This window comes from Melopsittacus undulatus, chromosome 12 (assembly GCF_012275295.1).
Source record: "Melopsittacus undulatus isolate bMelUnd1 chromosome 12, bMelUnd1.mat.Z, whole genome shotgun sequence".
Lineage (NCBI taxonomy): Eukaryota > Metazoa > Chordata > Aves > Psittaciformes > Psittaculidae > Melopsittacus > Melopsittacus undulatus.
This window is the reverse complement of record NC_047538.1, coordinates 21,331,435-21,354,788: the sequence shown is the minus strand read 5'-3', so window position 1 is coordinate 21,354,788 and position 23,354 is coordinate 21,331,435. Positions and strand designations below refer to the sequence as shown.

Below are 23,354 nucleotides of genomic sequence, written 5' to 3'. Positions count from 1 at the left end.
GATCAGCAAAGTACCCGAGCAGTGAGTGCTGCTCCAGCATCCCCTGCTCCAGCATCCCCTGCTCCAGCATCCCCTGCTCCATCATCCCCTGCTCCAGCATCCCCTGCTCCAGCATCCCCTGCTCCAGCATCCCCTGCTCCACTCCACCTTCACTTTGATATAGGTTCAGGACAGAGCTTTAAGGGTGCTCAGCTGCTCCCCTAGATTCCCTATGGATCTGTGTGGCTTTGGGTGCTGTCTCCCCTGGTTCAATCTGTACTGCAGGGAAATGACTGTGCTCAACCAGCCAGTGATGCTCCTAGAGGCCTGAGATGCTGCTATCCCATAACGTCTCACTAGAAGGTGGACCTGAAGCTAAAACTCCAGCTCGGAACCTCCAGAGCCATCAGTTTGGCCGCAGCAGGTTGGTAGGTCCTTAACATGATGTTCAGCATCACCCAGCCAGGCACATGCTTAACACCATCCCCTGTACTCAGTGTCCTGTGAGTGGAAGAGGCCAAAGAAGAACACAAAGGCTTCAATTCCCTGAGGCATTTGTCAGCAAGGGAAATGTGCTCTTTAATATCCATTGTTTTCCTTGCTGCCCTTCCATGCAAGAGCCAAATGGACTTTCCCAAGCACAGAGCAGGGTGCTGGCTTGTGTGCTGTATAATCCAGATTCCGATGAGGAATAGGTTGGATCGCTGCTTATCAGTAAGCAGGGTGTATTTAAATGGAATGGGCAGATTTCAGCACCACATCTGTAATTACTGGTGTGTTCCTCTCCTGCCCTGATTATTTGTGTTGAAGATGATAAATGAGGGATTGATGGTTCTAGCTGGCTCATGAATAATCAGGTTATTTCACTGCAGAGCCCCAGGGGAAGGTAATGTTTCCACAATCCTCCATCAAAGGGAGAATGCAGTTTGCACTCCTCTGTGTGTGTGCGTTGCTCATTCCTCCACTGCCTCACACTTGGCTTGGTTTTGCACCCTCCCTCTGCAAGTGTGCACATCCCCATCCACTCCCACAGCACATCCCAGTGCCAACACGGGTTCCCAGTCCGTGCAACCCCTTGGTACTGTCACCTGCAGCCATGCACAGGGTGTTAGGAGGTGATGGTATCTTGTGAAGGGAGGCTGCATGGGCAGGGTGTAAGCCTGGTGCTCTGGGAAGGTGCAGGGACCACAGCAGTCACCCTGGAAGCAGCTCTGATCCCATTTGTGTTTCAAGGAGCTGGTCTCAGGGCTTGGTTGTGAGACAGGAAGAGCCCTGGGGAGGTGATCTGTGTGTTTATGTATACAGCAATATCTAATCACTGGCTTAGGAAGGGAATCTGGAGGTGGTTAGCTGCAGAGGAGACCTTTATGCTGGAAATGTGCTGTCCGCCTGTTTGCAGGGTAGGAAGGATACGATGGGAATCAAAGGCTTGGCAGGGTGAGCGTTTTCACCCTCATAGATGTGAACTCCCCATCTGTCTTGGCCCCTGAGGCGTGGAGCTGTTCAGATCCAATATCATGATTAGAAGCAGAAAATAGAGCTCATAAAACTCCCTCCTTACGCCCCAAAAAGCCATTCCAGGACCCTCTATTGTACTTGTGAACAGCCATTCCTGCACTGGTGTTCCCATTGCAGCTGGGCTCATGCCAGGGGAAGGGGACTCAGTGCTCCAGCTGAGCAGCCCTGGGCCAGGTCCTTGCTCTTCTCCTCTGGAACCAGACCAGGGAGCTGGGGATGGTCAATGTGGTGGCAAACCCACATGGCCAAGCCACCTTCCTGCTGGGTGTAACTACAGAGGCTGTGTCTGTGGTGGGAATCGCTCTCCCAAGCAACAGGCTGAAGATCAGCACTATATAGACTCATTGTATAGACTTACAGACTGGGCAGGCACTGCAGAGAGCAGTCGGGATGGAAGCCACCAACCCACCACCAGACCGAGCATCCAGAAGCCATCCTGGAGTCTCAACGGGTGATGCTCAGATGTCCCCAAGGCACTGAACACGCACCATGGGACAAGAGGAGGCTGCAGAGCTGCATCCGGAGCATCTCAGGTGAGTTTAGTGACCTGGGAGGTAGTTGTGGAGCTGCAGGATCATCTGCACTGGGAACAGAGGGACCTCGAGGCATATCTGCTGTGAGAGGCTCCCATCCCATCCCCTGTCTGCTCCCCACAGAGATGGCCTAAGTGACAGTTCAGCATCCTGTGCCACAGGAGATGCAGTTCATGCAGGTGCCATGATATGCATCAGTCCAGGGATGATGCTGGTGGGTCCTTTGCATGGGTATGGATTCATGGCAATAGAACAGGACAATAGAGCTTTCCTGCAGCTCAGCATTGCCAAAACCTTCCAAAGAGACCTGTGCACGTCCAGGCTGTGACATGACCATCTGCTGAGCACAGGGAGTGCTCAGGGACCTGCATGTGGTAGCTTCAAGCTGATGCCTTGGCAGCAGGGGGAAGTTTTTACAGCTCCAGCAGCAGGTAAGGTTCTATGTTAAACCTGTGTTACTTGTTGACTCTGCATAGCTCTGGAATGAAGCCTGATGAAGGCATCTGCTGTTCCCTTGCAGCTCTGCCTGTTGAGTGGAATGGGGATCCCAGCATGTGGGGTTTTAGTGTGATTTCATTTGTAGCTGCCCATTATCAGCAGCTTCTTTTAGGTGAGGCTTTTGGCATTTTACGCTCAGCATTCTTGCTGTCTGTAAAGCAGCCTAAACCTTTCCTTCTGTTCATAAAGGTGTCTAGTCTAAATGTGAAGCCCATCCATTATAACTTCAGCACCTTGTAATCCCTCAGAGATATGTGCAATTACTCTCTGAAGTATCCAAGGAGTAAAACTAATACCAAGCATCATCTGCTTAAATTTACAACATCCAACTAGCGCAGTAAAAGCCACTAGCTTAGGGCTTAGCTCATCTGAGCACACTTGCCAAAACACATATCCTGCATCTAATGCTGCTGAGGATTTAGCTGCCACCTCAGGAATCTTCATTGGACAGCATTCCTGGTTTAAGGTTTATCTAAATCACAGGAGTGGATGCACATGTCCTTTGTTTGGCATTTGGGTTTAACCATGGAACTCTCCCAGTTTACTCATTCCCTGCCTTCTCCTGTTGTGTTTCTTCAGGTGCTTGAGCATGAGTGTGTCTCCCATCCCTCATCCTAGAGCAGTTCAGTCTTGATTTGTGTCAGAAAGCTTGGGATGAGGATATGGGCACTTCCCATGCACCTGAAGCAAGCCTCTTGCGTAACATGGCTCTGCTTCTCCTTTCCATTCCTTAGAGTTTAACAGCTGCTTTCGTCCAAGCCTATTGACTTCATCCCTATAAATCCAATATGATTTTTCCATAAGGATTAGTGTCAGATTCTCCCTGCAGACATCTTAGGTCTTGGAAGACAGCTGAGAACTCTAATAGCTGGCTGGGGAGCCTGAGGCTTTTACAGCAGTGGCTTTAAAAACACACTTCATGGCTAGGCAGGGTTTTAGCCCTGATGCAACCCATCTGCCTTCAGGATTTGGAAAGCCAGGACCTAGCAGGGCTCCTGATAGTGTACTAGGATGTGCATATCTGAATATGAAATACGCATTGTGTGGGTTTCTTGCCTTGGAAGTTCATGGAAAGGCTGGGAGAGGAATTACCTAGATTGAGCATCAGGGCTTCATAGCTGGGTGGAGCAGGATCAGGCAAGAAAAAGGAGCAGGTTTTGCACATCACAGCACTGACAGACTGAGACACTGCCCCCAAACCATGCGGAGCTGGGCTGAGATCCATGGGCTAGGGAGGGACAGACCAAAACCAATCCTTCTGGAGGGGAAAGGGGAATCAGGCTCCAGGGAAATGGATAAGGAAGTGAAGAGGAAGGAAACATCAGTGTGGCAGTTTGAGCATTTTATTATGATATATAAATTTTGTCTTCTTAAATTATTCTCTATGAGTTGAACAGAAAGGGATTATTGTGGAGGGGAATATACAAAAATAAAAGGATATTGTGAACTACTGCACCACCACATATACAACAGTAAAGTACTTCACAAGCACTTAGGGAATCAGACTTACAAAAATAAAAATATGACACATCCTTATGCAATTCCACCAGTTATATGTTCTCTTCTTCCTTCTCTAACCCTCAGACACCTTTCAACCCCATCTTCAGGTCACAATTCACATAGTAGGATACTTTGCCCATTTTGATGGCCATCACAGTATCTGAAAAAGAATTGGTGCCTCCCAAGGCTTATAAAATACAATGATTATAGGGGAGACATTCAGAACAGATCCATCTGGTGATCCTCAGGGAGCAGGGTTTAGAAATGTTAATATCCCACATCAAGATACATCATTCCCTATAAAGGGGTCCCCATCTCCACAGCTCTGTGCATGTGTGCTTGATACACACAGTCCCCTGCAAGCCTGGATGACACTGTTACCCAGAGTGGGACTGAATGACTGTGACATAGCATGGCTCTGATTTTGTTCTGGTGCTAAAGAAGACAAGGATGCCCTTTCCTACAGGAAAAAAGGCAGGGCTAAAAGTACAATGGCCAAATACCCAACACAGTGTTCACATGTGGAACCATTCGCCTCTAGATCAGATTCACACAGCCTTTAGTCTTCAGTTTGCTCTACAAAGTCCTTTGCTCTTTAGCCTTCTAGTGACCTTTCCTGGCTTTTTAAGACTCACTCAACATAAATAGTAAACAGCATTCACTTCTCTGACCAGCAGCTCACTCAAACACTGCTATCAACACCCAAACCTCATGTCATCATGCCCAGAAAGTATGCACCTAGGGTGCGAGTCTGTCTGTATTTCACATTGAAAGAAGTAGAGCTGGCTTAGGAACAACAACAAAGGAAAACAAAGACAAGAGAAGCAGGGAGCTCTTTGGTCAAGGTTGTGCTCTGCGGATTGTGCAATGTATTCCACAGATTCAGAGTATTCAGTTGGGGTTCAATCATTATGACCCCAAATGCAATGACCGCAATGCGGGCAGACCAGCCCCAAGCATGCTTGGGTGCATTCAGGGGCAGAACAATCACAGGAATGAAGGGGATGAAGGCAAACCCCGAACCTTTGAGACAGTGATTTTCCATACTGCAAACAAACAACTTTCTTCCCCCAGAAAACAGATGCCAGAAGGGAAAGTTTCTGATCTCAAAAGTAACTATTGATGGAAAACAATTCCCAAAGGCAGAGTCTGGCTTTACCCATCAGGTTCACAGGACTGTGGGCAGCAGGATGCTGGGAGACGTCCTGTAGCCACAGTCCCAGCTGCTGAAGGACACTCACCTTTCTGAGCAGCACTGCCGTGGTCTGAAGTTATCATTTGCATCTTGCAGAAAATAGACATGAACAAAGATCTGTTGCTGAGAATAATAATGCTCCATTTAGAAGAAACCCACCTCTTTGGTGGGACTGATCGTTCCTTTCAGATGTACATACTACAGGTAAGGCACTTCTTGGCTGCTCAGAGTGATTCTTAATTGCCAACACACATAAACTTCAGTTTCTGGCATTAAGCAAAGTCATCACTGCTCCCACTCATGAACAAGATGAACTTTGGCTCTTGTACAGCTGCCTAACCCAGCCACAGGGAGAGGAGCAATAGGGAGGGTGGGCAGCAGGGTGGGATCTGCACCCAGGCAGATGTGACCCTCTGGTTTTCCTGTCCTCAGGAAAAACAAATTCCCTTTCCAATGGCAGCTTTCACTGGGAAGAAAAGCAGCTTGGATGGGCCCATGGGAGACACCATGTAAGAAGGGATTTTTCATATACTTCTATAGATCTCAGGCACTTGGCAATGTCACAGTTTGGATGTGGTCCAGGGTGGGAGCCCACCATGGCCTGTCCATGGCTACACAGCTCAAAGTGTGTTCAGCAGCCTAGAAACCCAAGCAGCTCTTTTTATTCCCGACATGGCAAAGCAGAGAAGCTGCTTAAGCTCAAAGGAGCAGGAGCATGTTAGGTCATTTCTAGTCTATTTGCAGAGAAAACAAAGCACAAAGCTTCAAAGAGGTCTGGCTTGGACATGTGGGGAACCTGCAGTGCCAAGGATGCAGCCTCCACTGCACCCCTCCAGGGGTCACATCCACCAGTGAGCCCCCATCCCTGCATGGTGACAGACCAGGCTGTGGCTCAGGTCTCTCTCCACTGAACCTGTATTTGCACAGTGGTTTTGGGGCTTCCTTTGAATTCATCTTTCCTATTGCAGCCAATGTTTAGGAAGCAAAACTAACAGTGGTCAAAGTGGGCAGAGCCTGCAGCTGGCCATGCTAAAAGAGATCTGGGGAAAACCTGTCCTGCTCAAAGATCAGTGTGATCAAAGACTGCAGCTTTGTGCTTGGAGCAGGGGAATAATTCAGCTGTTAACAGGAGAAAAGCCTGATGTATGTTCAGAATAGGGAGTCTCTGGCATCCCTTCAGCCTTGAGGTCAGCCTGTCTCCATACTTACTCAGTGGAGGTGCCTGCAACCTAATCTGTCAACATGCAGGGATCTCCTGGGTATGAGTACTGGTCCCGCTTTTGAAGCTGGATTATGCTGTTGCTCAGCTTGGAAATCTAACCCCTTTGCTACACTCTCAAGCTGCATGGAAAGAGCATTCCAGAGCACCCACAATGTACCCAGAAAGGCAGATGAGTATTTCCACAGGTCACAGGGTTCACTCAGCAGCACCTGGTGAAACAGGATAGACCTCTATATACATAGATCCCCAACTTGCACTGCACTGGGATCACATTGACCTTAGCTTCAACTGCCTTGCTGTCTAAACTAACTCCACAGCACTCAGGTTTGCTGCTGCTCTGGGGACAAGATCTGCTTCAGGCACAACAATCCCTTTGGAGGCAGATGTTGCTTTTCCAAGCCTTGATGCTGACAGTCAATGACAGCAAAGAACTGAGCGATAACAAATGTATTGTTTCTGTGTTGCTGAAGGAATTCAACAGTAGGTGGAAGCCTTGGAAATCCTTGGAGGGATTTCTCCTTAACAGTTCCTAACTCCCAAATAGAGCAGAGTTCATCACTGCCAGAGCACACATCTTTCAGTACCAACAATGCTTCAGCAGTCAGGACTTGAGTTGGTATATAAAGACCTCGCATCTACCTCTGGTGGAAAAGTTGTGCTCCACATTAAACAAGAGAACTCTGTTTCATAAAGGTCACAGTTCTGGTCCCATTTACCAATTGCCTTTTGAAACCGATGGAAAAACTATTTAAAAGTGATGGAAGTCACTGTTTAATTTTTATTATTTTAGGTTTTTCAGCTCTATTTTCTTTAAATCCCTGTGGGTTTCTGCGTCAACTGTTCTGGGCAATCAGCTACGTCTTGTTGACATTGCTAATAGGGTTTCTGACTTGGCTGTTCAGTTGTGTTCTGAAATAACTCAATCAGACTCACAGCAAGGCAGGAACAAAATGGAAAGTTTAGAAGAGGGAAAGCTGGAAATTAATTTCCGGAGCTGTGTGGTTATTTTCGAAGCTTGGGCTCTTCTGAGCAGCAAGTAAAACGTCTTGGTAGGGTTTTTGGAGACAATTCCATGCCATTTTCAAAGGCTATATATATATATGTGTGTGGGAATCCAGGCTCTTGCAGGTTTTCAGCAAGCTACCAAAGTGAAGAGATAACAGATGTGATGCATGAGTGGGGGAATGGTTTACCTTAGGATGGCTGTAGTGATTCCTGCTCTCTCAGGTGTTTCTTGGTCCTTTTGCAGAGGCAGCTCAGCTGTTTGTGAGGAACCTGTTGATTGCTACAACCTATAAATGGACAACCAGGATGGATTTGGGCTTTTCAGTCCTTCAAGCTCCACACTGAGGAAGTTTGGCTGCTCCTCCACAGTCAGTGAAGCTGTCTACACTGCAGGTATGCAAACTACAGCCTTGCTCATGAGTTAACCTTGCACTGGCTTATTTAAAGCTAGATTGCATCTTTCTGTACTATACTCCTGTCTGCAGTAAGCCATACCCTGAAACTCAAGAGGGTTGCAAGTATGTAAAGATCCCTGTAAACTGTGTTCAAGACAACAAACAGCATGGCACACTTGGGCTGACAGTAGTTTTGATACAGGGTGTTTGGCTCCTGAATCAATTTGGCACTTTTAGGAAATAACCCTTCAGCTATTCTGTTTCCTCCATCTCCCCTGCACACTCTTGGCTGGGTTCACAGAAGAGGTGGCTGTGCATTGGTACAAGGCTTTCTCCTACCTCTGGTTGTGCTGTGCCTTGCTATGGTATATAAATATCTAACTGCTAGCAAGAGCACCATGTGCCTGTTTTCTTCCTCTTTCTCTTGGTGACAGTCCCCACTCCTCCCAGTAAGTCAGACCTATGGTTACCACAGTGGTGTAATATTGCAGCTATCTCTGAGATGAGCTGTGGAGCAAGCTATGATGTACTGATAGAAAGAACCATTTCCTCTGCATCTAAACTAAGAGATGTGGTTTGGTTTACGCTGGGCAGACAGGACACTGACACTGCAGCTGGTCTTCCCTTTGCAGAGATCAAAATAGCTCCAAAGGTTATAGTGAGTCTCACCTATGTGCTAGACAAGAACTCACTAGGCAGCACTTTGCTATGGGTAACTGGGTCCTTTGTCATCTTGATTTCATCTAAACACAAGTCAAAAATAGATATGCTTGGAAAAAAAACCCCACAAAAATCAAATCCAGATCATGAACGTCAGGAACATTGCAAAATACAAGGCAACCTCTCACTGATCAAAACCATCCCGTGCCCTGCCAGCCTCCTCCCAGCCAGTTCAGCCTCACCCAAGACGCCACGACGTGTTCTCCAGCCATTAGTATTCAGTTGCCATCAGTGAAGACCCAGCCAGAGACCCAGCAAAGGCCACAGCCTCCTTGGGGTGGCACGGTTGCCAGGGTGGATCAGAGGGTCTCGCTGTAGATGACGCACGGGCTGGTTTCCTCACACAGCTCCAGCTGCACACTGGAAGCAAACCAACGCTTGGCACAACCCAAGCTGTAGCTGAGGGTGGTCCGGTAAATGTTCTTGGCACGCTTTGGGAAGATGATGGTCGTGCTCTGAAACCTCAGTGGCTTCTGGCGGGGCTCAAAGATCAGCTGGGACTTGTAGTTCCGCCAGGTACAGTTGGGAGCAGCAATGATTGTCTCGCTGTAGGTGGTGACGGTGGGGATGGGGCCGTAGAAAATGTCATCCCGATAATGCTTCTCGGAGTCGTACTTCACCTCGGAGTTGCACCTACAGAGGACAGTGAGGTATGAGGAACTCAGGACAGGCAGCATAGACAGGCAGGACTCTCCTTTAACCCTTTGGAGCTGGCCATGTTTATGACCTCTTGCTGCACAAACACTGGGGCTCACCCTACAACCCAAAGCACAGGCCCAAGGGGACTCCTTCCTGCTGGTGAACCCTAGTGCAATACCACCACACCATGATCCATCACTGCATTTCTGCAGTGCATACATACAGAAGACCCAGCCTGCCTAGTCATGTCAGGGCAGAAAAGACCTTGCTGCATAGGCTCCAAGCAACCTGCTTTTTCCTCTGGTTTCTTCCATGGGCCCCACTGGGAACTCAGCTCAGCCCTGTGAGCAATACTGGAAGCCAGCACCCTGTTAGCAAAGCACAAGAGGTGGTGAAACCCCTCATCTGGTGTAGGTCAGAGGCTGAGGACTGGACAGTAACACATGGAGTGTGCAGGAAAAGCTCAAAACCTTTTCCTGACCATTTTTAACAATCATAGCCATGCAGCATCAACTCAAAATGCTGAGGGTCCCTGCAGAACAAAGGTCTCCTGACCTCTTACTCATGGTAGGTCTTACCACACTTCCTACTGCTAGTGCTACACTTGGGGGGTGTCACTGCCCCACTGACCAGGCTGGATAGATGCTGCTGCTGAGCTGTGGGATGTCACATTGGGGTCTGGGAAACCCCGACACAGCATACCTGCTGCTGCTTTCACAGCCTGTTGTCCATGCAGCTCTGGCTTGGCAGGAAAATAATGCCTTAAATAAGGTTTTCCTAGATGGCAGAAGCATGGTGTAATGGACACTTGTTGAGCTGTCATGGCTGTGTGGTTATCTGTTCTTTATGCTGCCTTGCCATCAGAGCACAGACACCCAAGCTAGCTAAAATCAGAGGGCTGTGAGATGGGGGTGAGGTTGCTTGTTGGAGCCTTCAGAAAGCCAAAGCAATGGTCAAATAGCAGGAAAAGCAGAGATGTTGTGGATATGGCTGTCCAATATCCAAGCCATTGGTCTCAAAGGAAGTGGTGATGTTAACAGCTATCAGATGCAGACAATGGGATGTCTGCAGGCATCCAGAAGGGATGTATGGATACCATAAAGGTCTTTTCCTAGAATGCCTGGCCATGGGGAGCAGCAGGACTTCCACTTGTTTTCCCTGCTCCCCAAATGCTCCTCTGGCAAGCAGCAGCCAAGGAATGTGCAGCTCCATGTAAGAAAGATTAAAAGCTGGGTGTGTGCTTGTCATTACCTCCAGCCGGAGGGGGGTGACTGATTGTGCACCACATGTAACCTGAGCTGCTGGTAATGTGTTTTGCACAGCCAGGGTGTAAGCAAGTCATTCAGCACACACAGAACAAGACTCCGATGTAATCACCATAAAAACATGCCCGCTGGCAGTTCCTCAGCAAGCAGAGATTTACTGGGGTACATTTCCATAGAGACGTTTGCATAGGTTGCAGGGGGTGGGAACTGGGTTTACTCCATCCCTGCCCCAAGCTGTGTGGAACTGCTCCATGCTGTTTGCAGAGTACATTCCACACCAGCAAAAGAGGAGCAGAGACCAAGGTTCATGCAGCCTCAAAGGAGGTCAGAACATCTCCATCAGTGGCTTAAGGGACCATCCCATGAGGAGGAGCTCATTCTACCTCTGTTGGCTGGTATAAGGTTGGTTTCTCTGCAGTAAGGGCTAACAAAACCAGGTGATGTAAGTATGTGCCTCCTACTGAGGATGTAAATCAGCAGGGAACAGGATGAAGACAATCAGGTTATTCAGTGGAGGCCATCAGGCCTACAGATGGTAATGGTTTTCAATCAGAGCCTTGGATTTGAGCTGGCCCTGGAAGGAAACCCTCTCTTAAAACCTCCCTCTGTTTCCTGCTTTCTCCCTTCTGCCTCTGTCAGTGCCTTTAATTCAGGCATTACTCTCACCCCTGTTCCCCCCTTCCCATCAAAATAACCATGACTCCCATTTGTAATCATACTTTATTTTTCTGCAGAAGGAAAAGGACAGAAATCCACCTACCCACCCAACCCCATCTGTACCTGATTTCCTGCAAGGGCTCCGGGGTCACCTCAATGCTCTCTCCAAAAAACACCGGGTACATTCGAGGCCTCATCTCTGGCATGGCTGGGTTCAGGAGCAGGTAAGGCATCTGCAGGGAGGAAGAGCACAATGAAGTGTTGGGGAACAACAGATGAGGCTGGCACGGTTCATAATGTGCTGTGGATGGCAGCTGGGTGGCCAGCACTGAACTCTGTCACTTGAGTCTTGTGGAAGTCGCTGCAGGTGACACCCTCTTTGGCAATGAGAGGTGACATCAGCAGCATCAGGACCAACTTTGTTCCATACAAGCTAAGCTTGCCTTGCTTGTGCTCCCAGCATCATTCTGCTCCCCTTGCAGTCCCTGTACAGTGTTGTAGCAGTGCCCTAGGTTAGGATAGTGTTCATCACACTCTTCCCTAGCCCTTAAAGAAAGTCAACCTGCCTAAAAACAGCCTTAAGGTAGAGAACAGGACCATTATCCTCCATCCCCACACAAACAACCTTTGTATTTAAGATGTCTTGACTTTCTCATCTACCTGCAGCTGCATCCATGTACACTCAGTTCCAGCTCCCCAGTGCCATCCTCTCCACCTCCCTCTGCTCAGCACATCAAACAGGTAAGTGATTCTGCTCAGTTCTCTGGTAGTCCCTGCTGCAGTATCTGTGTGTTGAAATTAAGCCCTTCCTTGTTCCTATCTGCTCATTTCTAATAGAAATTGCAATTGTTTGGGGGTTTGCGTTAGCCCTGATGTTGCCTTCACTGTTAAGAGTCTTGCAAAGACTCCAAGTGTAGCAGCATGGAGAAGTGCTCAAAGTCTGATGTAACACAGAGATAGGGCCTAAGTCTGCTGACTTAAAGGATGTAAGTCTACTTAAGTGAGATGTGTATATATATTATATATATATATATTCTGAAAATTATATATCTCTTGCTGAAGTCTCCATGCCAAAAGTGGCTGTCATGCTCCAAGAGACATTCTAGTTACCCATGCACAACTGTGGGGTGAGACACTGGGCACCTTGTAACCTCAGCAGTTCAGGAAATGAAGCAAGCCAGGGGTGTTTAATGAATGGAGCTGCTCCTACTCCTGACACCAAAAGTTGGAGTTTTAAGACTAATTACACCCTGAAGTTACTTACTCTGACAAACTGTCACAGTCCAGCCCAGGCTATGCTGCCCACCACAAAAATGAGTAATCCTGCTTAACATCTTAAACATCTTTCCCACATATAGGGCTCCTGTGTCTGGTGGCTGGACTAAGCCCAGCAGCTAATTAAGCCTAATCCTGCCCTTGTGGAAAAATGTCACTGCAGGTTTTGGTCCCTGCCAGCACTGTTCTGTTGGAAGCAATTTATGACATGCAGGGACACAGAACCTCTTTAAGGCAGATGGCTGCAGGCCTCTGTGCAGGGTTGAAAGGTCTCTATGTGGCTGAACAGCTCATGGAGTTTTTCCAGTTTATACCATGCATAGGTCAAGAAGGAGGACCTGGGTAATTATAGACCGGTCAGCTTTACCTCCATCCTTGGGAAGGGGATGGAACAACTTATTCTTGACTCCATCTCTAGGCATATCAAGGATGAGGGGGTCATTAAGAACAGCCAACATGGTTTTACCAGGGGGAAGTCATGTTTGACCAACCTTATAGCCTTCTATGAGGAAGTGACTAGGTGGAGGAGTGATGGTAGAGCAATTCTGGGCCCCTCAGTTTAAGAAGGACAGGGAATTGCTTGAAAGAGTCCAGCACAGAGCCACAGAGATGATGGAGTGGAACAGCTCCCTTATGAGGAAAGGCTGAGGGAGCTGGGGCTCTTGAGCTTGGAGGAGACTGAGGGGTGACCTCATCAGTGTTTACAAATATGTAAGGGTGGGTGTCAGGATGATGGAGCTAGGCTTTTTTCAATGATATCCAGTGATAGGACAAGGGGCAATGGGTGTAAACTGGAGCATAGGAGGTTCCACGTTAACATCAGGAAGAACTTCTTTACTGTGAGAGTGATAGAGCACTGGAACAGGTTGCCCAGGGGGGTTGTGGAGTCTCCTCCACTGGAGATCTTCAAGGCCCCCCTGGACAAGTTCCTGTGTGATGTACTCCAGGTTACCCTGCTCTTGCAGGGGGTTGGACTAGATGATCTTTTGAGGTCCCTTCCAACCCTTGGGATTCTGTGATATGTGCTAGAATCACAGCAGTATTTCATCAGTGTAAGTCAGTAAGGTCACCTCAGGACTCACTCATGGCTGAGGATACTGCTCTTGTATTTGCTTGCTCCTCACATCCCACTCCTTTCCACCTTCCCCAGCATCTTCTGGTTGGGTAATACAGTAGGGAACATGGGAGCTGGCTCCTACCAGCAGTGCTGTATAAGAGGTACTGCAGCTTGTACCCTGCTCTGTAGAACACACAGGTCCCCAGATGCTTGCCAGGTTACCCTTAAACTGGTGTTAACTGGCAAAGCTCTGTTGAGTCTGCTCAACAGCCTCAGCTCCTGCTAGCTGAGCTCTGTTTTCCTCTAGTGGCTTGGGCTTTCTGCCTCAGGCTAAGGCAAGAAATGTCATTGCTCCATCTGAATTTGCCAAGCCCTTCAGTTCTGTGTCCCAAAGCCACAAAGCTGTTTACTCTTCATACTGAAGCATCTCTGTACTCTACTGCTGTGTTCAACTGTAAAGTACAATGGCCAATCCCCCTTTTTGATCAAATAGTTTTATTCCATTGTTTAAAAAGGACAGTATTTGCATAGGTTTGGGGGGGAGGACAGGGAAGATGTGCTCACCCTCACCACCAACCACTGTCCAAAAGGCAAAGTTCACTCCCAGATTGCTTTCAGCACTCTTGACAAGGGAGGCCAAGGGCATCCTTTCTGGTCATAAATAAAGCTCTTTGCTTCTGCAATGTGAATAGTTTACAACAGCCAAGCCCCAGTTCACAAGAGTGCAGATCTCCAGCTTTTAACAGCCTGCACATGGCCAGAGCTCTTTCTAAAGACATCTTGTATGTGAGGAGAGATTCATTTGTGTGCAGGAGTCAAACACCATGTGCACATGCATTCATGGGCTCTGGGATCAGCAGACAAGCTGGCCTTTTGGGGGTTCACCTGCAAAGAGATGTGGATTGCTGTAAGTGGTAAAGGAAGAAAGGCTGGGGATACATGTCGCTCTGTCAGGAATCTGCACAGGGCAGAAAGGTGGGTCTTGTCCTGTAATATGAAGAGCAGACCTAACAGTATGAATACCTCTTACTGGAAGATACCTGAATGAACTACTTTTTTAACCATGAACCATGACTCTTATGGTTTGCAACAGGCTCTGAAGGGAAAGCTGCCAGTGTTGAACTACCACTGTCTTTTCCAGCATCACCCAGATGCTTTCCCGAGGGTATCCACCCAAGTCCATGCCCAGCTCCACTCTCCTGATGTGATCCTAAGAACGTGCATCTGGAGTGCTCTCTTCATGCACTCTGAGGAGCCTTTGCAAAGCTCTCCTAGGCTGGGGAGAGACAACAGTTCTCTTCAGAGTGTAACCAGCAAAGCTGGTGTTTTGCTGTTCCCTGTAACAGGTAAAATACATCACAGCCAACAAAGACAGTTTCACGCTCTGGTACCCATCACCAACACAGTGGAGAGGCAGAACAGAATTGGGAAGGCTTTCCTATCCCAGCCTCTACACAACAGATGTTTTCAAGCCATGCTGCCAAAACTGACTGTAAACTTAGATAACCTGAAAAAGGCTGGGAGGCACTGCTTTGAGCTGTAGGCATCCCGGTGTTGTCTGACTGTGAGTTTAGCCTATGGGAATATCTTCCTTCTCCTCCTGGCCAGGGACAAGTGAAGATTGGGTAAAATGGAACACTTGTGAATTAAGCTGCTTTTCAGATCCAGACCAGTTTGCCAGAATGCCAAATAACAAACTCAGGTGGATGGTAACCATCAGCTTCTTTGCTAGAGTAACACAAGAGAGATCCAGATCTCAGCAGTTCTGGAGGGGGTATCTGTACAGTGCAGTTGAAAGAAGCAGTTTCAAATATATTATTTCAGTGCTTCCAGGCAAACAAACCTTCACACTTCTTGCTAACAGAGGCTGACACTAAGCATGTTCTAAACATCCCTAGAGACCAGGATGCAGGAGGCAAGGTCCTTTCTGTAGCTGAGCATCTGTCCCTCAGTGCTTGTGCAGAAACAGGCTTCAGAGCCCCTGTGCATTGGGGGTGCTGCTCAGGCAGAGCATGGGCATGGAGGCAAAGGCATCTGTTGAAATCCTAAATCCCACAGCAGGGAACAGGAAACAAGAACATGTCTCAGAACAATACCAGTGCACATGGAGAAACAGAGGCTCTGTCATGCATGGCTAAAATCAATCATGAGTCAAAATGTTGCCACTGAATGTGGTGAGAGCAGAATTAAGTCATCTCCAGGTTAGTTCTGCATGGAATGGTGATGAGACTACTTCCATTGTGGGTTTACTTTTCTCTGGGCAGGGAAGGGTGACAAAAAGCATTTCATAATGCATTTCACATGCTGTAAACAAGCATCAACTTCAGACCTGCAGGCGTAGCTGGATTAATTTAGAAAGCTGGAACAATTGAGGACATTGGCAAGCCAAAGGCAGGAACCTCTATTATATGTCAGAGACGGTTACTGATTCACACTGCTCTACCATGAGAAGCACCGTGAGCTGCTGCAGGTCAGAAACCTGGAAGTCTGAATGCTGAAGATGTAAATAACTTATAAAGCACAGCCTAAAAATAGAGCCCACCTGTAAAACCCTGCAGTCTGCTCACCAGACAAGCTACTGCATGAAACGGTCACTGAACAGTAAGCACAGGTTTAAATAGAGGCAACTGAAAGGCATTTTGTTTCACCTCCACTGATGTTCTGAAATGTCTGCTCCTGCATCCCACCTGGAGTAACCAAGGAACAGGGGATATGAGCTTTCCAAAACCTTTGTCTTGTGGGTTGCAATGTTACATGCATAGCACATGTCAAAAGCTGGCTTTTTGGCAAGAGTCTGACAGCAGCTCCTGTTTCTGTATCTGTTTAAAGGTAAAAAGACCCAAAAAACAAACCAAAAATGTTCTGCCTGTCAAAAATAAAAGGTACTGACTCAATTCTTTTAACTTCTGCACAGGAATGGTTGAAGAACAACAACCCTGGACTGCTGAGCTCCCTTGGGAACATGAGGATCATGCTCATTTCAAGCAATCACTCAGCAATCTCCAGACACTGCACAAATAAGGTGAGTTTCTCTATTGTCCTGCACCACAGATGGGCTGGCTGGGAGCAGAGGTTGTTGCACACTACTGGGGGTCACTGATGGTGAGGAGGAGAAACTCCCATGGCTTTAGACAGGGTAACCACAAGGGATCCACAGTAGATGTCTGTCTAACTGGGCTGCTGTGCTGGAAGGCTACAGCTAGGACCTGATTAATCCGTCCCTGGTAAATGGAGCTGTGCTGCGACTTAGGAGATGCAGCTCTGCAAAAGCCACCATAACACTGTCGTCTTTATGCAGAGAGGAGCCTGGTAGTCCAGGAAGGCTGAGGAGGTGAAAGGGAAGATACTGGGAAGATCAAAAAGTGAGTCCCATGCGAACACATTATGGCATTAAAACAGAGCCAAAGTGAAAACTGAGTGGCAGAAGTTTCTATGTCCTTTCTGGTAGATACTTTGTTCCAACCAGCAAAGAGTTACTGTATTATTAAAAAGCTGAAGTGCTTTCTTGTTTGGCTGCATTTTTCCCTCTGTCTTAACTCTGATGCCTTTCAGGCATGTAACAGCCTGGGCAGCTAAACTCTGCTTTATTCAAGTAGTCCATAGATAAACACTGATAAAATCGTTTGCTGCACAGAAATTCAATCTACAGCGAATCAAAAGCACTTCCTTTATGGTGGTGTGGGGGCCCTTGCTTCAGGACAGACACACATCCATGAGAGCCATCTCAGCAACTGGTTCCTGTGAGGATTAAGATTGGAGTTCTAAGCAAAAGAGAAATAATAGGATGCTATTTTACCCCTCATAATTGTGTAGAGCCAGTGGGGTCTGCAAAGGTGTTTGTCATTGGGGTTAACTTAAAAGAATGGAAGCAGTAAATAGTAAACAGAGGTGAGGAAGAAAGTGCCATGAAAGTGACCTGAAATCTGCTGACTGTTCTTTAGCTTCAGATCCCAGGCAGTAAAGCAACAAAAGGGAAAGAAAATTAAGGTGATTTGAAATAACCCCCCCAAGAAACCTTTCCCCAGAGAGCACAAAGGACCAGAACTGACTGACTCCTTTCGCTATGGTCATTATGTGCAAGGCACTAAGATGTGCCATTAGATCTGGAGGGACTGTAAGGGGAAGTGGTTTTCCAAGTGTCAGGGCTACAGAGAGGATACAGCTTCCCAAACTCCCAGCTCCTAACTTAGCAAGGGCAGAAGCAAATCTCTCACCACATTTTCCTACTCTGGTAACATGTCAGGTCTATGAAAATGTCACTTTACTCAGCTGTTATTTACAGCTGGAATGAAAGATCTGGCTGAGTTATTTGACACACATCCACATTCTCCACTCTAGCCGATAAGCAATATTTGTTTAACAGATGATTTACTTTCCCAGTATCTTCACATATTGAACATGATGAGTAATTTATACTAAAGCCGGATGAGATTATATTTGGAGGTGATAACAATAAAAGCAGACCTGAGGTAGAAAGCAGGGCTTTATTGTTTCAAAGACTTGCATCCTTCCTGCCTATCCCCAGTTCTATTTCAAGTGGGAAATGCGTGCTGCTTTGCTTATTGTCCTCAGTGCTATACAGGGATGCAATGGGAATTAAGGAGCTAGAAGAGACCATGCTGGGTATAGCCAAGTTTTTCATGGTAGATGTATGACTGTTTCCCAGAGGGACATCTGTCACTGTTTGCAGATCAGATGAGGTACAGAGTCATTCCCCCCCTTTTGCATTGAACCACGGAGGAAGAGGAGTAGGTCTGCATTTGGGACTGGACAGGGGACAGCCAGGTGGGGTTTGCCTTTGCCAGGTGGTGGATGAAGGTGTGACACTGAAACCACCACCAGCCCCTGCTGGGAGATTCCCTGCAGGATCCCACCCATGGGAGTGGTTCTGAAGTGGGTCAGGATGCCAGGCTGCAGGCAGATGGGTGCCTCACTCCCTGCCCAAGCCTGGGGCTTTCCCCAGCACTGCTGGGACCCACATGTGCTTGGAGAGGCATGTGCCTTGCTCCGTGTGCAGGCTGCAGGCTTGCTCATGCTGGGGATGCTGAGCCTTTCTCACATGTGCTTCCCCTGTAGGTATTGGCAAGCTGGAAGTTATATATTGCCTAGAAGCCCTTTGATGGCCATGCTCCCCACCTAAACCCCACTAAATAGTCCCCCTTCCAGGAGCATTTCCCATGTAGGATGAGGTGCTGGCTTTGCGGCCTAAGGGCTCTTCAAAATGGCAGGATTGTCAGAAAGAGCTGTTTTGGGTTTGTCTTTTTTTTAATGTCAGCCATAAATCCAACAGGTTTGGCACACACGCTGACCTGAACCCCGTTGTTGGGACCATGCCTATGAAGGCTGTGCCAAGGGGCAAGGCATCCTCCTCCTCTGCACTTGAGATGAAGCTGGAATCTCCTCCCACCATGCAAGACTGATTCTGGCACCATACTGTTGTCCATCAGAGCTCCTGAATGTAAGTAGAAATTGGCATTCATCTGACAGCTGATCCACTGGGATATAGTCCTGCAGAAGTCAGTGCTCAATGAGGCAGGTTGCAAAGACAAATAGCTCTTTTTAAACAAAAAGGAACTCACCACAGTGGCAGAACTTGTTGCAATGGTGACAGTGTTGGGACAAAAAGTCTGCTGCTTCAAGAAGGCATGAATGATGGCTCTGCAGATGAATGCGATCCTGATCTCCCCTGATATCCATTAGGAGTCACGCTACTGAATGCAAAGCACTTATTTCAGCAGTTCTAGCCTAAAACTATATCCCAGGGCAACAACTGGGAAAACGCTAAACAGATTTGGCTGCTTTGATGTAATTTCATTCCCTAACCTTCCAGCAACTCCTTCTTTCTGTGTCCTTCTAATATTATTAGAAATGTATTTAACTGTATTTATGCTCCTTTTGGCCCAGCATTACATGCAATGCCCAGAGAATCCAGTAACCCAAATCTTAAGAATCAATTTAATCATGTTTCAGACTTAAAAAGCAGAACTAGGTAAAAGTCACCTTCTATTTTCATTGGGGTATTTGTGCTTAAGCACAAAACAACTGACAAATTCCCTACATAGACTTTATTTGAAGAAATAAAAGCCAATTTCTCCTGCGCTGCAAGTAAAATGCAAGGAAAAAAAAGCCCCTAAATGGTGTTGAACTTGTGGTATTTATGACTCTGGCCCTAAATTGCCTTTCATATTTTCTTGGATCCCAAAGCTGTAGCCAAATTGGCTGGTTAAATGTGAATAAATGGGACATTGTCTTTGAAACAAAGTTGTGCTTATTAAAGAGGAGAGAGTTTACTTTTTCGGAGTCACAGTTCATAACACAAAGCAGAGAGAGCACAGATCTTACACACAAGAAAGCCTTCGATAAGGGCACGCAACCTCACTTTAGTCTGTGCAAGGAAAGCCATCCTAGAGCAGGCAAATTCCTTAGCATTATTTGTGAAGTTGGACAAAATAGCTGAGTGCAGAGCACAACTGGGTTCACATTGGTGGTTCCGATAGGTCTGCAGTGAGGAATAGCATGTAATACTTCCCACAGACCTGGAATGTTGTTTTCTTCACCTGACAGCAATTTATTGTAATGGTATGTACTGGAACTTTGGCCGTGACTGAGCTTATATATGGTTTTATAGTATTATAACACAAAGAGTACAGGCTGCATTCCTGGCTCTGTCACGTTTATAAGCAAAACAAACACTAATATAAGAGGCAATTAAACAAGGCATGGCTTGGTGTGCAAATAGCTGCAATTATTGATTTGCCAATTCTGCATGCTCTGATGAACAGCAGAGTAGTGGAGTTAAACAGAAGCACATTCATGGATTGCATAATTGCTCATAGATCTGCAAGTCCTTGTTAAATGGCAAGATTAAAGCTAATTAGACAGTGAAATTTGGAATCTGAAGCAAGCAAAGCTCGCTATGTTTGTCCTGCTTTCTTAATAACAACTGCAAGTACAGTATTGCAGGGTGGAAATGAGAAGTGAAACTCTGTACAGTCAAATAGAGTGAAAGCTCCTAGTTAGTTCATTATTGCATTGTACCACAGTCAAGAGGTAAAGAGCACAGTCCTGCACCATTGTTACCAGCATGGTTGTTACATTCCTGTTGCAATGCGATACAAAATCTACAGCAGGAGTTCCTCTGAAATGTGTAAAATGTTCGTTTCTGATCAAATTAAACTGGAAAACTGAATTTTGCCTTACCCAGCCTTAGTTTCCCATAGGAGTCAAGCACTAAAACTCTCAGTCCGAACGGCCCAAGAGCTGAAATTGGTTTTTCTCATGCTCTTTCATCTTTGATATCTAAGGGCTTTCTTGGGAGGAGTGGTGGCCAACTGTCATAGTATTAGAATGGAGGCAGTCATACCCCATTACAGAACTCTGCAGACACCTCCACCCCAGCTGTGTTCTGGTCCAGCCTGTCTTCATTCATCTGCCTCCTACATTGTATTTTACAAACACACAGCAACAGCCTGATCCTGCCAAACCAGAGGCATGTGGGCATCTCTCTGTACATAAACAGTCCCATCAGGACAGCACACTCCCAGGCATCTGCAGGTAGGGCTCAGTATCAGGTTGAGATCTGATTTTCATCATTAACATCTCACACCCTACACACCATAATTCGGTGAGAGGGAGTTGCTGCTCATTGGGGAAGGTTTTGGCATGCTCGGGAATAAAAGGCAGTTTTCAATAACATGCTAAAATAGCCTTAAACTTGGGTAAGTAAATGGGCGTGTGAGAAGCTGTTGCAAAATGTGTCTACTGGGAAGAAGTTTGAATTGTCACTAATCCATACATAGATAAAATTTTCCCATGGAAAGATTTATGCTGTAGCTTTTATTCCATATAGAAGCCCATTGACTGCCGTGAATACAACTACAAATGCCTTTTATATGTTAAACATTGAAAGATCCTTGGGGAAGAACTTTCATCATCCTTCAAAAACCTCCCCCACCATTGCTTATGCTCTGAAGTTTGAGTTTTAAGAACAGTTTTTATAGCTAAGGGATAAACAAGATGAAGCAGAATAAAAGTCACAATAAATCTACCCAAATCCTATTCCACAGTCAACTGTTTCAGTGGCACTGACTCGGGCTAACTGAAATCTGCAGTGCTAGTGCAAGCTGTCTGAGCCTACAGACCACTAACCCTGCTCTGCTTGGCCATACATCGCACACACCTTTCATGCAGACTCACGCCACAAAACCCCACTGCAGTAAAGGACACAGGCACGCAGCCTTCCCCAGACCACATCTCCATACCAACGTCCCCGACAGGCATCCATCCCTGCCCCAAGTTAACAGGCAGCTTTGTCTTTTCTTTCAGCAAGAACTCCAGTAAACGTGGCTCCAGGCTCCTGACAAAACAAATGTGGGATGCCAGTGCATAAGGATGCCTAGGAGCATGTCTCGGTCCAGATGGATGCGGCTCCAGCCTGTATCTGCCAGGCAGGGCAGTGTCACTGAGAAGGAAGTACCTTTTCTGTTCTTAAGGTAAGCAGGGGACCCTTTTCAGACCTGGATTTCACTCTCACACCGCTGTTAAGTTTACCCAGCCAAACTACCAACACTTTATGTGAGCGTGGGCACCGCAGCAGTGATGCCAACACCAGACTGCAGCCACGATGGGGCACAAGCAGCCCAGCAAGCCCTCGTCTATGGGTGCAGGTGGACGGGCACTGAGGGGGGGACACAGCCGGGGTGCCCCTGTCAGCGGGCACAGACCCTTTCCCCGCTCCCCCCTACCCCATCCCAGCCCTTCTCCCACCCAGCACCCAGGGTTTTGCTCTTACCACTCTGCCGTCCTTGGCCTCCCTCCGGTGCCCCGGGGCCGGGGGGTCCGCTCCGCTGCTGCCCCCAGCTCGGCCCTCACCGGGAGACAGGGAGTAGAAAGGGGGACTGGGGCTGGGGGGCAGCCCCGAGTCCGGGCTGTCCAGCAAACCTTCCCGGCTCTTCTCCTTCAGGCTCTCGTCCATGCCTTGCAGCTGGAGGTGACCTACCATGTCTGGGGGGCAGCGAGGGGGCAGCAACGGGAGAAAGTCCTCCCGTGCCGCCCGCCGCGGAGGGAGGGAAGGGGACGGGAGCCCGACGGGCCCCCCGGGAGCCCCGATGGCCGCCACCAGCCTCCCGGAGCCCGGCGGGCGGCAGGCATCGGTCGAACCGGGATACCCCGGCCCCCGGGCAATGGAAGCAAGGCCCGATCCGGGCAGGGGGGGATGCGGCTGGTTGTGTGCTGCGGAGCGCTGGGCACGGACGGGGGACGGGGACGGGCCCGGAGCCGGCCGGGCTGCGCTGGTCCTCGGGCTGCTGCCGTCCGCCCGCCCGCCCATTTATCCGGAGAGGGTGGGAGGGGAGCCGGGGAGCGCCCTCCCCTTCCCCGGCCCCCCAGCCCTGCCCGGCCGCACTTCCAGGCGGGGAGCACCGCCCGCTTCACCCCCGGGCACCCCCCTGAGGAGAGCCGAGGCAGCCCCGGCCAGCGCAGGGCTGCGGGTGTGCGCTGCTGAACTCCCTCTCTTCGGTCCGGTTCATCTTTGCTGCTTTTTCCTCATTCCTGTGTAATTTATTCCTCATTTCCCTGTGATTTTTCCCTCATTTCTCTGTGATTTTTCCCTCAGTTCTGTGTGATTTTTCCCTCAGTTCTGTGTGATTTTCCCCTCAGTTTTGATCTTTCGCCCTCTTTCACCCCCAAAGCATCTTTCCCGCTCAGTGCTGAGGTGTGAAGTCATGAAGGAAGAGTTCTTCTCAAGAGCCACCATCCCTCTTTGCTTGAGGTGGCCGAGGGCAGCATCCCCAAGGCAGCGGTCACCGGTCACCACAGCAGCGCTGGCTACTGAGGCGCGCAAGCCCGCCATAGTGCCTGTGGCGGCCATACCGTCATGGCGGCCCTTTCACCTCACG

At 48.2% G+C, this 23,354-nt stretch overlaps 1 protein-coding gene across 1 annotated transcript; it reads right to left on the bottom strand.

Moving 5' to 3' along the window:
* Positions 1–3,853: 3,853 nt before the first annotated feature.
* RFLNA (refilin A) lies at positions 3,854–22,615 on the bottom strand. The gene is made up of 3 exons (XM_005145119.4): positions 22,250–22,615; positions 11,250–11,359; positions 3,854–9,198 (listed from the first exon to the last, which is right to left on the bottom strand). Exons 1-3 carry the CDS (start codon positions 22,457–22,459, stop codon positions 8,865–8,867), a joined length of 654 nt encoding a protein of 217 aa, XP_005145176.2. The 5' UTR covers positions 22,460–22,615; the 3' UTR covers positions 3,854–8,864.
* Positions 22,616–23,354: the final 739 nt, after the last annotated feature.

Bases quoted from the DNA above. Each gene is read 5' to 3' on its own strand.
- RFLNA (XM_005145119.4), bottom strand. From the start codon at position 22,459: ATGGTAGGTCACCTCCAGCTGCAAGGCATGGACGAGAGCCTGAAGGAG. The intron at 11,360-22,249 runs GTAAGAGCAAAA...TCCTCCCTGCAG, and splicing joins AGGCCAAGGACGGCAGAGTG to ATGCCTTACCTGCTCCTGAA. The intron at 9,199-11,249 runs GTACAGATGGGG...TGTCCTCTGTAG, and splicing joins GAGCCCTTGCAGGAAATCAG to GTGCAACTCCGAGGTGAAGT.